The 14,798-nt window shown below is 41.5% G+C and overlaps 1 protein-coding gene across 1 annotated transcript; it reads left to right on the forward strand.

Annotated features, from left to right (window-relative positions):
• Positions 1–12,772: 12,772 nt before the first annotated feature.
• Positions 12,773–13,219, forward strand: LOC138881533 (uncharacterized). The gene has a single exon (XM_070161767.1). The coding sequence runs from the start codon at positions 12,773–12,775 to the stop codon at positions 13,217–13,219; it is 447 nt and encodes a 148-aa protein (XP_070017868.1).
• Positions 13,220–14,798: the final 1,579 nt, after the last annotated feature.

Below are 14,798 nucleotides of genomic sequence, written 5' to 3' on the forward strand. Positions count from 1 at the left end.
TACTGAAGTTAGCTTACAAGCCTAGTTGATGTCAATATAGGGTATCGAATGATAATTGTATATGTATGCTGTTAGATAAAAGTGGTCTCAATGAATTAGGTTGCATCTCAGATTTAGTTTACTTTGCCGTATATGCTGTAATGCAGTCCAAGCATGAAATTTGTACACTGTAAATTAAGTTCTTTCCTTTCCAATAAATTGCCATATATAACTCTTAAATCATGTTTCAAGATAAAGAACACAAATTCAGGGCCTCAACCTCATGAAGGTCGAGCCCAGGTCGAAGACAGACCAGGCAGGCCCGCATCGAACGAGCAGTGGCCCAGGTCTGGCCAACCGCGCGTGGGCTGGATTTGGGCCCATGATTATTTGTTTGGCCGACTGTGCACGCAGCTTCGGTCCCGATTTTTTTAAGCATTTCCTAATTCCATTACAAACAACTTGCAAGCATGTAATTAATTAGGACTATCTACTGTTTTCAATTGATAGAGACAAACACGACAAGAAACGTAGTTGCTATAGGATATCCTTTTAAAATAAGAACGAGATGAGCCTCGATGAAAATAAACAAAACGCGCAGATGCGGGGCCCTTGTTAAATGTATATTATTGAAGCATTTAGTTTCCGGGACGGGTTGTTTAGCAAATCTCACAACCCTCCTAAAATAACAATACGTTAGTCTCTTTAGGATACGCTTTAATAAGCCTTACCTTCTTAAAAACTCGGGTGCACATTTATGTGACCCAAATCCAAATCTCGACGGATTGGAAATGTATTTCTAATCACGGGTACATTGATTGTGACGTGATCCGAGAGGCATATCCATAACGTCGCTAATTCCTTTTAAAAGTAGAACGAGACGAGCCTCGTCAAATAAAAATGTACACAGCTACGGGGCCCTCCAACTGTATATATATTAAAACACTTAGAATTCGGGACAGGTCGTTTAGCGAATTTTTCGGCCTTACCCAAAACAACAAATACGCTAGTTGCTTTAGGCACGTCTTAATAATTTACTCTCCTTAATTCGGGAGCACATTTATGTGACCCAATTCCAAATCTCAACCGAGTCGAAATATGTCAACAACCACGGGTGCATTGATGCAACGTGGTTCGAGATATGTTTTCACAACGCTGCAAGTCTTATAAAATAACAGTAAATGATAAAAGCGGTTTAAAATTAATTTTTGCACGTAAGTCCATATCGTATTTAAAATCAGATAAATAAGCCGAATATAACAGTTGAGCGACCGTGCTAGAACCACGGAACTCGGGAATGCCTAACACCTTCTCCCGGGTTAACAGAATTCCTTATCCGGATTTTTGGTACGCAGACTGTAATATAGAGTCATTCTTTTCCTCGATTCGGGATTAAAAATGGTGACTTGGGACACCCTAAATCTCCCAAGTGGCGACTCTGAAATAATCAAACCAATCCCGTTTCGATTGTCCTTTAATTGGAAAAACTCCCTGTACCCTCTCAGGTACGTAAAAAGGAGGTGTGACAGTCACTTAAATTGGGAAAACTCCCTATGTACTACCTTCGGGTAGTGTAAAAAGGAGGTGTGACAGCTCTAGCGACTCCGCTGGGGACTTAACCCAGAATCTCTGGTTCAGAGTTCAAGAATTCGAGCTTAGAATAACTGTTATAGTTGGTTTGTTTTATTTGATTTTTACATGTTGAGCCTAATGTGCTAAATGCCGCTTTTACCGCTTTGATATTGTTTGGACTGTATATAAATTGCTACGAAACCATCCTCTCTCTGAGTCTTCTAAATCATCTGGGAAGTGTGCACTTCGTGTGACTTCTTTTCTGTTAGAGTCTTATCCCAATTTTAGAACGAGGTTCGGACAAGTTGCAAAGCCGGTGAAGCTTTTGTATTCCCGGTACGCTGCCCCCCCTCGGCTCAAGCTGTCCGCTCGGGTAAGCCAGGTCTAGAACAATAAACCCAGGTTTTTAAACCTAGTATGACAAGCCTCATGTCGGATCCCTAGTAGGAACGTTTGTTTGCATCACGTGCATTTGACCTTGGAGACTCAACACAGGGGTTGGGTCTGTCTAGGACAGGTGTACCCAAATGAAAAAGACCATCCTGATGCATCTTACGTGCTACTTGTGCATCTGTTTGTTTCGGCTTGCATGTTGACCGGCTTCTAGAACAGAGGAAGAAAATCAAAAAATAAAAATTCAAAAAAAATAAAAATAATAATAAAATAATAATAATAATAATAATAATAATAATAATAATAATAATAATAATAATAATATAGGAGTGAGAGGTAGGTATTAAGAAAATTCTGAAACTCTGCCGAAATTCCGGAAAAAAAAGAAGTCATCTCCAAATGAGCCAAAGTTTTCAACTGCCATGTTTCCCCTGTTCTATCAAAACTGGTGAACTACGCGCGTCTGATTCTCACCGGATGTGAGATACGTAGGCAAACCTTATCGGTTACGGCCCATAATTTTCAAAAAAAAAAAACCAAAAATATTTTCATTTACTTCCTCTCTAGAAAAGTCTTTTTTTTAGACTCCAATTTTCAAAAAATCCAAAAAAAAATATATTTTCCATTACTTGCTTCTTTAGAAACTAATTGTTTATTTAAAAGCAATATATACAAAAATATTTTCTTTTACTACTTCTTTAGACCCTAATTGTTTTTTAAAAAATATATATATATACAAAAATATTTTCTTTTAATTTCTTCCAAAAATCCAAAAATATTTTCATTCTTCTTTCAAAATTCAAAAATATTTCATTTTTTAAGAAGCATTTCTTTCATAAATTCAAAATAAAATTCCAAAAATATTTTTCTTTCTTCTTTAGAAGTTTTTTCTATCGAAATTCCAAAAACAAAAATAATAAAAGTCTAAATTAAAAAAAAATCTTTTTTCTTTCGAAATTCCCAAAAAAAAAATTGAAATCAAAAATATTTTCTTTCTTCTTTATAAGTCTTTCTTGCGGAAATGAAAATATTCCAAAAAAAAACATAGCCCAAAAAGACCAAAATTTTTTTTTGTTTTGATTGTAAATAAGTAAGGTGATGTCATTCTTGTCTAAAATAGTTGAATATCCCCAAAAGGGCGTCGAAAGGCCGTTTTTGCAAGAACAGCCACCTTTAGTAGTTTTTTTTAAGGTTTTGGCCGTTTAGCAAACACAACGTTAAAATCTTCTTCCCCGAAGTGCTGAAAGGCCATATTTGCAAAGCCGGAGTTTTTATGAAAATTTAAAAAAAAATAATAGTGATAACCTTTTCTTGAGTCAAAATGAATCATAACCTTTTAAATTAAATAACCCTAATAAATATGCAGGATGAGCACAGATGAAAACGAACCCTTCGCAGCTCTTGAAGAGATCCCTTACAGCTCCACATGTGGTGGAATGACCTAGGAAAAGGTAGCCGAGGAACTGTGATAAAAGTTTTGGATGGTCTTGTCGGACTTTTGAACATCAAGCCAAGATTGGACGTGATTGAAGCCTTGATACCTTTTTGGAATCCGACTCGCAATGTGTTTCGCTTTTCTGATTTTGAGCTCACACCCACGCTAGAGGAAATTGCGGGTTACGCTGGCCTTAGAGGAAACTTTAGAAGTCGGTACCCGGTGTCACCGAGACCAGTATCTCCTCACAAGTTTCTGGATATGTTGAGTATTAGCCGGGATATTCAGGATGGGAATTTATCTGAAGGGTTTTGCACTTTCCATTTCCTGTACCAACGCTATGGCAATCCCCAAGGTTTTGAAGCACCGAATACTAGTCTGACCCATGCCAGAAATAAAGATAAATGGGAGGCAAGACGGGGTTTGGTTTTTATAGTAGCATTCTTAGGTGTTATAATATGTCCGCAAAAAGACGGCAACATAGAATTGGGCCTCGTGGGAATGGTTGATGTCGCAATCAAGAAAGCTAATGGCACTTTGGTTCCCCTGATCTTATCTGAGATTTACCAAGCTTTGACCATCTGTCGAGAAGGGGGAAAATTCTTCCAAGGCTGTAACTTACTACTACAATTGTGGATACTAGAACATCTCTGCCACCGTGTCGGGTATATGAACTACGGCATGACCGGTTTGGATTGCATCAAAGAATTTGAAAGTCGAGTGGTGGGGGTTGAATTTCCAGAGGGTACCGAAGCTTGGTTTGCATACTTGAGTTCTTTAACTTCGGATAAAATTGAGTGGACGTTCGGATGGCTCCCTACCACCGAAGTCATATACATGTCAGCTAAAGTGTGCTACTTTCTCCTAATGGGCATCCAGAGCATCCAGCCATATACTCCTCACAGGGTTTTGCGCCAACTGGGAAGATTTCAAACCGTCCCCCATGACGAAGATTTGAGTGTACATGTCGCCGAATTGGACCCAAAGGCTGTATTTCCAGAAGGAAGAGTTCGCCAAGTTTGGAATGAGTGCATATTTCTCGAACCCAAGACTATGGTGCGGGATCTAGCTAGAGGTGAGGTGGACCCCAATTATATGGTTTGGTTTGGCAAAAGGTTTCAAATTCCTTGAGAGCCCGAGAGACCTGCTAAGAGACCCCATGTCCAATAATTCACTAACGACTCGCAGGAACAGTGGGGCTGGTTGGCAAAAGAAGAAAGCTATAGGGCCAAGATAAGTAAATTAGAGGGACAAATCAGGGACCACAAATTTGGCCACAATATCCAAGCTGCCGCAGATGAAGGGGAAAAGAAAAAGCTAACTCAGGAAAACGAAGCTCTCAAAGCTCAAATTCAAAAAATGAGAATAGTTGCTAGAAACCTAGAAAGAAGTCGGGCAGATGAAATGCTTATAAGCGGTATGAGAAAGAAATTACTGGAGTGTCAAGATGACCTAGAAAAATCTGAGGCTAGTCTAGCAAAAGTCCGAGCACAATTGGCAGAGAATGCAGAAGGGCGGGCAGAGTTTGTGCGACAAATGAAAAGAAAATATGAGGGGACAATCGCCAATTTAAATAGAAAGCTAACCACCCTTGAAAATGAGGCGGACACACAGGCCAGGAATTTTAAAGCCGATAGGGAACATTATTATGCTCTGATGGCCCAAATGGACGAAGATATGCAACAATTGCGGAATCAAAATCATCATGACACTCAAGTGTTGAAAGCTCAGAATCAACAAAATCGGGCGTTTACTTTAGGAAAAGGGTATTGTCCGAGAGAGGGTTAGAGTCATTGCCTACTATATCGTCATGAAATGCCACGCATGTGAGGATATGACTCAGACCACTTTCTTCGCTGCTGTAATGACATTTGTCCGCCAGATAATGAGTGATTTGGAGCGGCTTCAAGGGTATCTCGCCCGTAGGCCCGTGAGACCGAATGATGTCCCACGGGCCCCAGGAGTCAAATCATTGATGTATTCATGATTTTTCATTTATTGAGTCTGTATTTTGGAAATTATTTTTGAGTCTATTGGTAGTTTTTAAAATTCCAAGAAAATGAGTAGTTGGAAATCTTTTGTAATAGAAAGTTTAGGAGTTTTATTAATGAAAATTTGAAAATTCCCAAAAATTGTTTCTTTATTTTTCGCATTTGTTTTTCTTAAACTACGTAATGATCAGATTCACGTGGCATCATGATACGTAGGCAATCCTCATCGGATCCGGTCACATTTTTGTAAATAACTCAAATAAGAGAGGGATGTGAAAAAGAGAGCCAAAGAAAAACCAAAAAAAAACGAAAAAAAAAAGCAAGGAAAGAGAGGAAAGAAAAGAGTGGAAAATAGGAATAAGAGGAGAAGTACAAAAGCCAAAAGTGGAAAGAAAAAGAAAATTGGGGAAAATAAGCAGAGTCGGGATGAAACATGCAACCATTGCGAAACATGTAGAAATACATTTAACTGTATAGGTGCATCACACCCCAACGTGCGATTACCTATGTGTTAATTGCTTCAAACTGACCGGTTTGTTAACTCTGTTATTTAGGTTCTATAGTAAGGTGGTTGGTTTTGTGGTAGTCTGGCTTCACATTCATACTTCACAAGGTCAAAAGAAAGCATTGAAATATCTTCAAAAATTCCTTTGCCAACAGTTCCTATTCTAGAGGATAGTCCGATCTCGACTATCCCAACTTCTGAGTCAGCAACTGCTGAGGAAAATAGAATTATGCGTCTCCGCATGATGAAAATGTGGGACGCCTGGGCCAATGGAAAAGAACCACCAAGTGTGATCCCTGGATTCCCTGAGCTTTTTCCCAGGACAAGTGGGACCTCCAACATCCCCATGAGTTATCCAAATACCCCACTGGGATATCCTACCATTTCAGCCCACTTTGCTGGAACACCTTCTGAGTCTCGCCCCCAGGTGTTAGCTTCAGGTGCAGCTTCAAACATATTCACCGCTCCAGCTTGTTCAGCTATGGCACAACCTGCTTTACCCAGGCCTAACTTCGATTCATCTTCCTTCATATTTCAAGCACCATCTTTCCCACTAGAACCTACACAGTTTACTACCAATTCTTACCCTCAGCCGTCCCGGTACGAGTTTACCGCAGGGTAGGAAAAAGCCAAAAAAACACCTGAACAAGAGGAAATTACCAGAAAGATGAGAAGCATGGAGCAAAGTCTCAAAAATATACAGGGTCTGAGTGGGCAAAAGAGCGTATCTTACGCTGACCTGTACATGTTCCTGCACGTACATCTACCCTTGGGTTTCAAACCCGCAAAGTTTGAAAAATATGACGGGAATGGGGATCCCATTGCCCACCTCAAAAGGTACTGCAACCAGTTGAGGGGAGCGGGCGGAAAAGAAGAGCTTCTTATGGCCTACTTTGGAGAGACTTTGGTCGGCATTGCTTCTGAATGGTATATGGATCAGGATATATTTCGTTGGCATATCTGGGACGACTTGGCTCGAGATTTTGTCAGGCGGTTTCAATATAACATCGACATTGCCCCTGACAGGAATTCATTATCAAATCTAAAGAAGAAGTCCTCGGAGAGCTTTCGAGAATATGCTGTCAAATGGCGCGAACAAGCGGCCAGAGTCAAGCCTTCAATGGACGAAACAGAAATGGTCAGTGTCTTCCTTCAAGCCCAAGAGACTAATTATTATCAAAACATGATGTCTGCAATGGGAAAGCCGTTTGCCGAAGCCATCAAAATCGGTGAAATAGTTGAGAATGGTTTGAAAATAGGGGGAATCTTGAGTCAGTCTGCTAGAAGGGCTACCTCCCAATCAATCCAAGACGGGTCTGGAGGAGTAGCAAACCGAAAGAAGAAGGAAGAAGTAGCAATGGCAACTTCGAGTGTAAGAAAACCCCGTTCGGCCAGACTTCATTTCTCTGAAAGAACCCCACAACACTACTACCCCCATCAAGATGCGGCCTATGCTATGGATCTTCAGCCATACGCAGTGATGAATACACAACCATATGCTAGGCCACAACAACATTTTCACCAAAACCGAGCTCAATTTCCCAAAATCAACTTCCTCACCAAGCTCAGTATAATCCCCGACCTCCACAAAATAATTTCCCCTACAATGTCCGTGCTCGGGAGCCGCCCAGGAAGACGAACTTCACACCTATTGGTGAGTCATATTCTAGCATTTTCCCTAAATTGGTCCAAATGGGTTTGTTACAACCCGTACCCCCAAATAGGCAAAACCCAGAGTCACCCTCTTACCAACCTGGCGCTCGATGTGCCTATCATTCTAAGGTGGAAGGGCATGACACTAAGAGCTGTTGGACTTTGAAAAGGGTTGTTGAAAATCTCATAGAACAAAAGCGGATAGTGTTAAAGGATGAAGACATTCCTAATATGACCAACAACTCGTTATCGGCTCACAACAATGGACCGGTTATTGGAATGATCTGCGAAGAAAAAGAGTTTGATCCTGCCTTGAAAGCCATCATTGCAATCGCCGACGTCGAGAAAAAGACAAAGGCTGATGCAAAGCAAGAAAAAGGGGAGAAGAAGAGTAAACCCACCCCTCAAAATACAGAAAAAATAGTGGAAACCAAAACTGAGGTAGTACCCTCGAAAGATGCCATCCTTTATGTGCCCCAGGGTCCTAGGAAAGGACAAGTGACATTGAGCCCTCCAAGAAGGTTTGAGCTGAACAAAGGATCTAAAATGTATGTGCCAAAAGGGACCTATGTGGTACGGGGGCCAATAATTTCACCAAGGCTGAATGAGCCCGTGGTTATTGGCCGCGCACCGCAGAGGTCCATGACAGATCCTACTGCCATCCCATGGAATTATAGCGAGGCGGTAGTAACCTACAAAGGAAAAGACGTCCTGGGAGAAGTAAATGAAACTAACTCGGCTGAGAAATACCTCAATCTGGAGGAAGTGAATAATGCCACGAAGAAGCGTTTCCCACTCAAGAAGCCAGTTAGTGCCGAAGAAGCAGAAGAGTTCTTCATGAAAATGAAAACTGCGGACTACAAGATAATTGACCAACTCCGAAAGTCTCCTGCTCAGGTCTCTTTGTTGTCTCTATTAATGAATTCAACTGAACATCAAAAAGTGTTGATCAAAACCATCAATGAAGATTACATTCCGATTGAAACTATTGTGGAACAACTGGAGAGGATGGCAGAAAGATTCTTCACAATCAATCAGATCTCCTTAGCAAGAATGACCTTCCCCCGGAGGGGGCCACCCACAACAAAGCCCTCCACCTAACAGTTAAATATGAGGGGGTACTATGTGAAGAGAGTCATGTTGGATGGCGGTTCCGGAGTATATATCTACCCTCTCTCAACTCTGCAAAGAATGGATATCGAGACTGAGAGAATCAGGCCCAACAACGTCTGTGTTCGTGCCTTTGATGGCATTAAAAGAGACACCATAGGCGAGATAGATTTGATTTTGACTATTGGACCTATGGATTTTGAGGTGACCTTTCAAGTCCTAGACATGGATACTTCTTATAATTTCCTCTTGGGAAGGCCTTGGATTCACGCGGCAGGAGCCGTACCTTCCACTCTCCACCAGATGGTGAAATTGGAATATGAAGATCAGGAGATCATATTCCATAGAGAGGATGAGCAATCGATCTATCGGGACCCGTCGGTCCCATGCCTCGAAGCTAGGGAAGGTAGTGAACATATAGTATATCAAGTTTTCGAGGTTGTGGTCGCAGACCAATATGAAGAAGGAAGCCCTTGCCCTCAGCCTTTTCTCTCAAAAGCGTCAGTTATGGTTGCCAAGGAAATGATCAGGCATGATTATAAACCCGGGAAGGGGCTCGGGGCATCATTGCAAGGTATCATCGAACCTATCACCTTACTTGCCACCAAGAAGTTCTTCGGTGTGGGTTTTCACGCCACAGAAGCTGATGTGACATGGGCAAATCAACGAAAGAGCAATGGTTGGGTTTTATCTCAGCCAATTCCACATCTCTACAGAACATTTGTCAGGCCCAAGTACAATGAAGAAGAAGATGAGGCCTTCACGGCCGAGGAAATTGAAGAAATCTGTGGGGCTATGAGGCAAATGCTGTATGAAACCCACATGGTTCAGCCGGGAGAATGCTCGAGCACCGCTGAGGTGATGTATATGGGGCCCAATGCCAAGCTGCAAAACTGGAAGGCTACTCCGTTCCCAATCAGGCGGGAATCCCGGTAATCCAGTCCTGCCACTTTTTCTGCATCACGAGTTATTTCAGGGTATAATTCGGATGTTTTTCTTTTAGTTTCCTGTCTTTAAATGCTAATTTAAACCCTGTTATCTTCAAAATTCAATGAAATGAAATTAATATTTCATCGTTCATCTCTCTTTATTCTTTCTGATTTTGTTACTTTTTCTTATTTCTTCTTTCAGTTCTAATAATGCGCCTTTAAATAACATGACATGCTTGCGAACTTCATGCCCAGATCCAAACATGCTGTCTAATTGTGAAATAATGAATCAAGAAATGGAATATGATGAAGAAAAGGCTTTTAAGGAAATAAATCGAGAATTGGAACAATTTGAGAATAAACCTAAGCCGAACTTAAATGAAACCGAGCCGGTTAATCTGGGTAGCTCTGAAGAAGTCAAAGAAACCAAGATAAGCATTCACACAGATGAAATAATCAGGGACGCATTGATCCAACTTTTGTTTGAATTCAATGATTTGTTTGTTTGATCATAAGATGACATGCCAGGATTAAGTGTCGATTTAGTGGTCCATAAGTTGCCAACCTACCCCGATTATTCCCCTGTCCAGCAAAAACAGAGGAAGTTCAAAATTGATATCAGTGACAAGATTAAAGAAGAGGTCACAAAATAGTTAAAGGTGGGAGTGATCCGAGTGGTCCGATACACCACATGGCTGGCTAACATAGTTCTCGTGCCAAAGAAAGATGGGAAAATTCGGGTGTGCGTTGACTACCGAGATCTGAACAACGCAAGCCCCAAGGACAATTTCCCTCTGCCAAACATCCACATCCTTGTTGATAACTGCGCCAAACATGAAATACAGTCTTTTGTGGATTGTTATGCAGTATATCACCAGGTGTTGATGGATGAAGAAGATGCGGAAAAGACAGCTTTCACCACACCCTGGGGCACCTACTATTACAGGGTCATACCTTTTGGTTTGAAAAATGCCGGGGCAACTTACATGAGGGCCATGACTGCCATATTTCATGACATGATGCATCAAGAGATAGAGGTGTATGTGGACGATGTGATCATCAAATCCAGAACCCAGGACGACCATGTTCGGGACCTAAGAAAATTCTTTGAGCGGCTACGTCAATATGATTTGAAGTTAAATCCGGCGAAATGTGTATTCGGAGTTCCATCTGGCAAACTCTTGGGATTTATAGTCAGTCGGAGAGGCACCGAGCTAGACCCAACAAAGATAAAGTCTATTCGGGATTTGCCTTCTCCAAGAACCAAGAAAGAGGTTATGAGCCTGCTGGGAAGGTTGAATTACGTTAGCCGATTCATTGCTCAGTTGACTTCAACATGTGAACCCGTCTTCAAGCTGTTAAAGAAAGATGCAGCGATTAAATAGACGGATGAGTGTCAAGAAGCCTTTGACAAAATCAAAGAATATTTGTCGAACCCGCCAGTCTTGGTCCTACCTTAACCGGGAAGGCCTCTGTTCTTGTATCTGACAGTCTTGGAAAATTCCTTTGGTTACGTCCTCGGGCAATATGATGTGACCGGAAAGAGAGAGCAGGCCATCTACTATCTGAGCAAGAAGTTTACCAGCTATGAAGCCAAATACACTTTGTTGGAAAGAACCTGTTGCGCTCTAACTTGGGTTGCTCGGAAGCTTAGGCATTACTTGTTGGCCTATACCACTTACCTCATTACCAGGTTGGACCCTTTGAAGTACATATTCCAGAAGTCGATGCCCACAGGGAGGTTAGAAAAATGGCAGATCCTGCTCACTGAGTTTGACATAGTCTATGTCACCCGCACGACAATAAAGGCCCAGGCTTTAGCAGATCACCTAGCTAAAAACCCTGTGGATGATGAATATCAACCTCTGAGTACTTACTTTCCAGATGAGGAGGTGAATTCAATCGATATGACATCAGAAGACACCAGTGCTTGGAAAATGTTCTTCGATGGAGCTGTGAATGCAAAAGGCGTTGGAATTGGGGCAATCTTGATCTCACCCACTGGTCAGCACTATCCAGCCACAGCCCGACTTTGGTTTTTCTGCACAAACAATACTGCCGAGTATGAAGCCTACATTATGGGTATGAACATGGCAATCGACCAAGATGTCGAAGAATTGTTAATCATGGGAGATTCAGATCTGATTATCCGACAAGCTCAGGGAGAATGAGAGACTCGAGATGTCAAACTTATTCCCTACAGGCAACATTTGGAAGATCTTAGCAGGCGATTCAAGTCAATAGAGTTCAGGTACATCCCTCGTTGTCACAATGAACTGGCCGATGCACTTGCTACTTTGGCCTCGATGCTACCATACCCAGGAAATGCCCATATTGATCCCTTGGAAATCCAAATCCGAGAAAGGCACAGTTATTGTAATACGGCTGAGGCAGAACCAAGTATTTAGCCATGGTATCATGATATCAAAAGATTTCTGAAAACTAAAGAGTACCCCAAGCAAGCCAGTGGGGACCAAAAGAGAACCATCAGACGGTACGCAAGTGGTTTCTTCCTGACCGGTGATGTTTTGTACAAAAGGACTCCGGACCTCAACTTGTTAAGATGTGTTGATGTCAAAGAAGCCGAAAGAATCATGTATGATGTACACGCAAGAGTGTGCGGACCCCACAAGAACGGGTATGTTTTGGCAAAGAAAATCCTGCGAGCAGGCTATTACTGGATGACTATGGAAAAGGAGTGCTTCAGTTTCGTCCGAAAATGTCACCAATGTCAGGTGCACGGTGATTTGATACATGCACCGCCTACAGAACTGCATCCCATGTCAGCACCTTGGCCATTTGTTGCCTGGGGTATGTTGGGCCGATTGAGCCGAAAGCTTCAAATGGGCATAGATTCTTATTGGTCGCTATCGACTACTTCACAAAGTGGATTGAAGCAATTACCCTCAAATCTGTCACCAAGAAAACTGTAGTAGACTTCGTGCATTCCAACCTCATCTACCGTTTTGGTATTCCTGCAACTATCATTACGGATAATGCTCCAAATTTGAATAGTCATTTGATGAGAGAGATATGTGAACAATTCAAGATAACGCATCGGAACTCTACTCCTTATCGTCCCAAAGCCAATGGTGTCGTCGAAGCAGCAAACAAGAACATCAAAAAGATTTTGAGAAAGTTGATTCAAAGTTCCAGGCAGTGGCATGAAAAGTTGTCGTTTGCATTATTGGGGTATTGCACTACTATGCGCACATCGGTTGGAGAAACCCCGTACCTTTTGGTTTATGGCACGGAAGCTGTAATACCCGCGGAAGTTGAAATCCCTTCTCTCCAGATCATTGTTGAAGCTGAAATTGAAGACTGTGAGTGGGTCAAAACCCGTTTGGAACAGTTAACCCTGATCGATGAAAAGCGAATGGCTACAGTCTGCCATGGGCAGTTGTATCAACAAAGAATGGCTCGTGCCTATAACAAGAAAGTGCGGCCTAGAAACTTTGAAGTGGGGAAACTCGTCTTAAGGTGTATTCTCCCCTATCATCAGGAAGCCAAAGGAAAATTTGCTCCTAACTGGAAAGGCCCATACATCATCAGAAAATTGTTGCCAAAACGGGCATTGTATCTGGGAGACATTGAAGGAAATGACTCTGAAACAGCTATAAATGCAGATGCGGTCAAAAGGTACTATGTCTAATTCTTCTGCAGCAATAACATTATCTGATTTGGATGACGAAGGCTTTCATTCTCGCTACCCCAAACACTCCAATCCTTTGCAAACCCTTTGAGCCATTTACCTTTGTTTCATTACCCTATTTGGAACCTGAAAGTGTCATTAAAAAAAACAGAAAAACAAAAGAAAAATCAAAAACAAAGTTTCCTGAACTACGTTCGACTTGATTCTGAAAGGATACATAGGCAGCTCTCCCTGGGGTTCAGTCACACCAAAACAAAAATCCAAATTTCCCCAAAAGTGAAACTGGGGCAGACGTTATAATAATTCGGCGATGATCCCGCCCGAACGGTTCCAAATTTGTAATTCGATCCAAGTTCTTTTTACCCAAAACTGTTTCAAGTTCTTTCGATCAATCGGCAAAAGGTTTTTAAAAATCAAAGAACGCAGTTGCTTGGATCTGATGCAATCAAAATGAGAGAAATAAAATGAGAGAGTCTTATTGGTGAAAACCTACGGGCACCATAAGGCAATGACGAGCAGAAAAATCGAAAATGAGAGAGTCTTGTTAGTGAAAACTCGTAACGAGCACTATAAGGCAACGGTAAGAAGAGAAATGAGAGAGATCGATTGGTGAAAACCCACAAAGGGCGTCATCGATCGAAAAGAAGAAACCCCTCACCACCATTGGTATTGAAAGAGTCCTAGCAAGGTTTCTCGGTTTTGAAACACGGGGCGCAATGGGTTTATGAGAAGATAGGATATTTGTGCGGATCGGTTGTCTAGTCCAAGAAGTATGTCATGTTTATTTGAAGTCTGCATGCACCTCAGATAAGTCCGTCCTTCCTCCCTGAAAGGGATGCTTCTCTTTTAAATTCATTTTCTTGTCCTTTGTTTACTTTTCCTTGAACCTCTTTCGGTCTAACTCTGTTCCATAACTAATACAAAGAAAAGGTGGCAAGATTGGTTTTATAGAGTTCTGCTTGATAAAAACCAAGTCCAAAGAAAAGTACCCCAGCCTCAGCTGCTGCATCAAGTCGATCCCGACTGGCCATAATAGCTGATGCTCTAAAGCCAGAGTTATTGAAAATGAAAAGAAATTCGAAGTCAAAGCCCTAGAGGTGGATTAAAGTGAAAGGGCCAAAGGCCCGCACGGTTGAACCGCCGTTTGGAAAGTTTGAAAAGTTGAGTTCTTTGGTTTTAGGAGAGAGATCAATCTTCAGCAAGCAGCAGAGGTTCTCACCAAAAGAGTTAGGCCGAAATTAAGTGATCAAAAACAATGAAGGCCACAAAACCGACCACCGTTTCAAACTTACAGTTGTTCTTTGTTTGAAAAATTGAAACAGGTGCAATCCAAAGCAACCATGCAAAAAGCAGGTGCAACCAAAAGGAAATGCGCAAGGGTTAGAAATAGCTATGCTGCAATAATCAACCCAAAAGGGAAGTCTCCTCCCAATTCTTTTCTGCATTTTTTACTCATTTTCTTAAACTCAAAAATAAAATAAAATAAAAAATAAAAAATGAAGATTGATAAAAAATAAAAATAAAAAGAAGAAGAAGAAGAGAAATTTAAAATCATGGTAGCATAGGGTCTCCAATCTCT

Source organism: Nicotiana sylvestris, chromosome 11, assembly GCF_000393655.2.
Source record: "Nicotiana sylvestris chromosome 11, ASM39365v2, whole genome shotgun sequence".
Lineage (NCBI taxonomy): Eukaryota > Viridiplantae > Streptophyta > Magnoliopsida > Solanales > Solanaceae > Nicotiana > Nicotiana sylvestris.

What these genes read in the sequence shown, in the direction of transcription:
- LOC138881533 (XM_070161767.1), top strand. Translation starts at nt 12,773, where the DNA reads ATGCGCACATCGGTTGGAGAAACCCCGTACCTTTTGGTTTATGGCACG.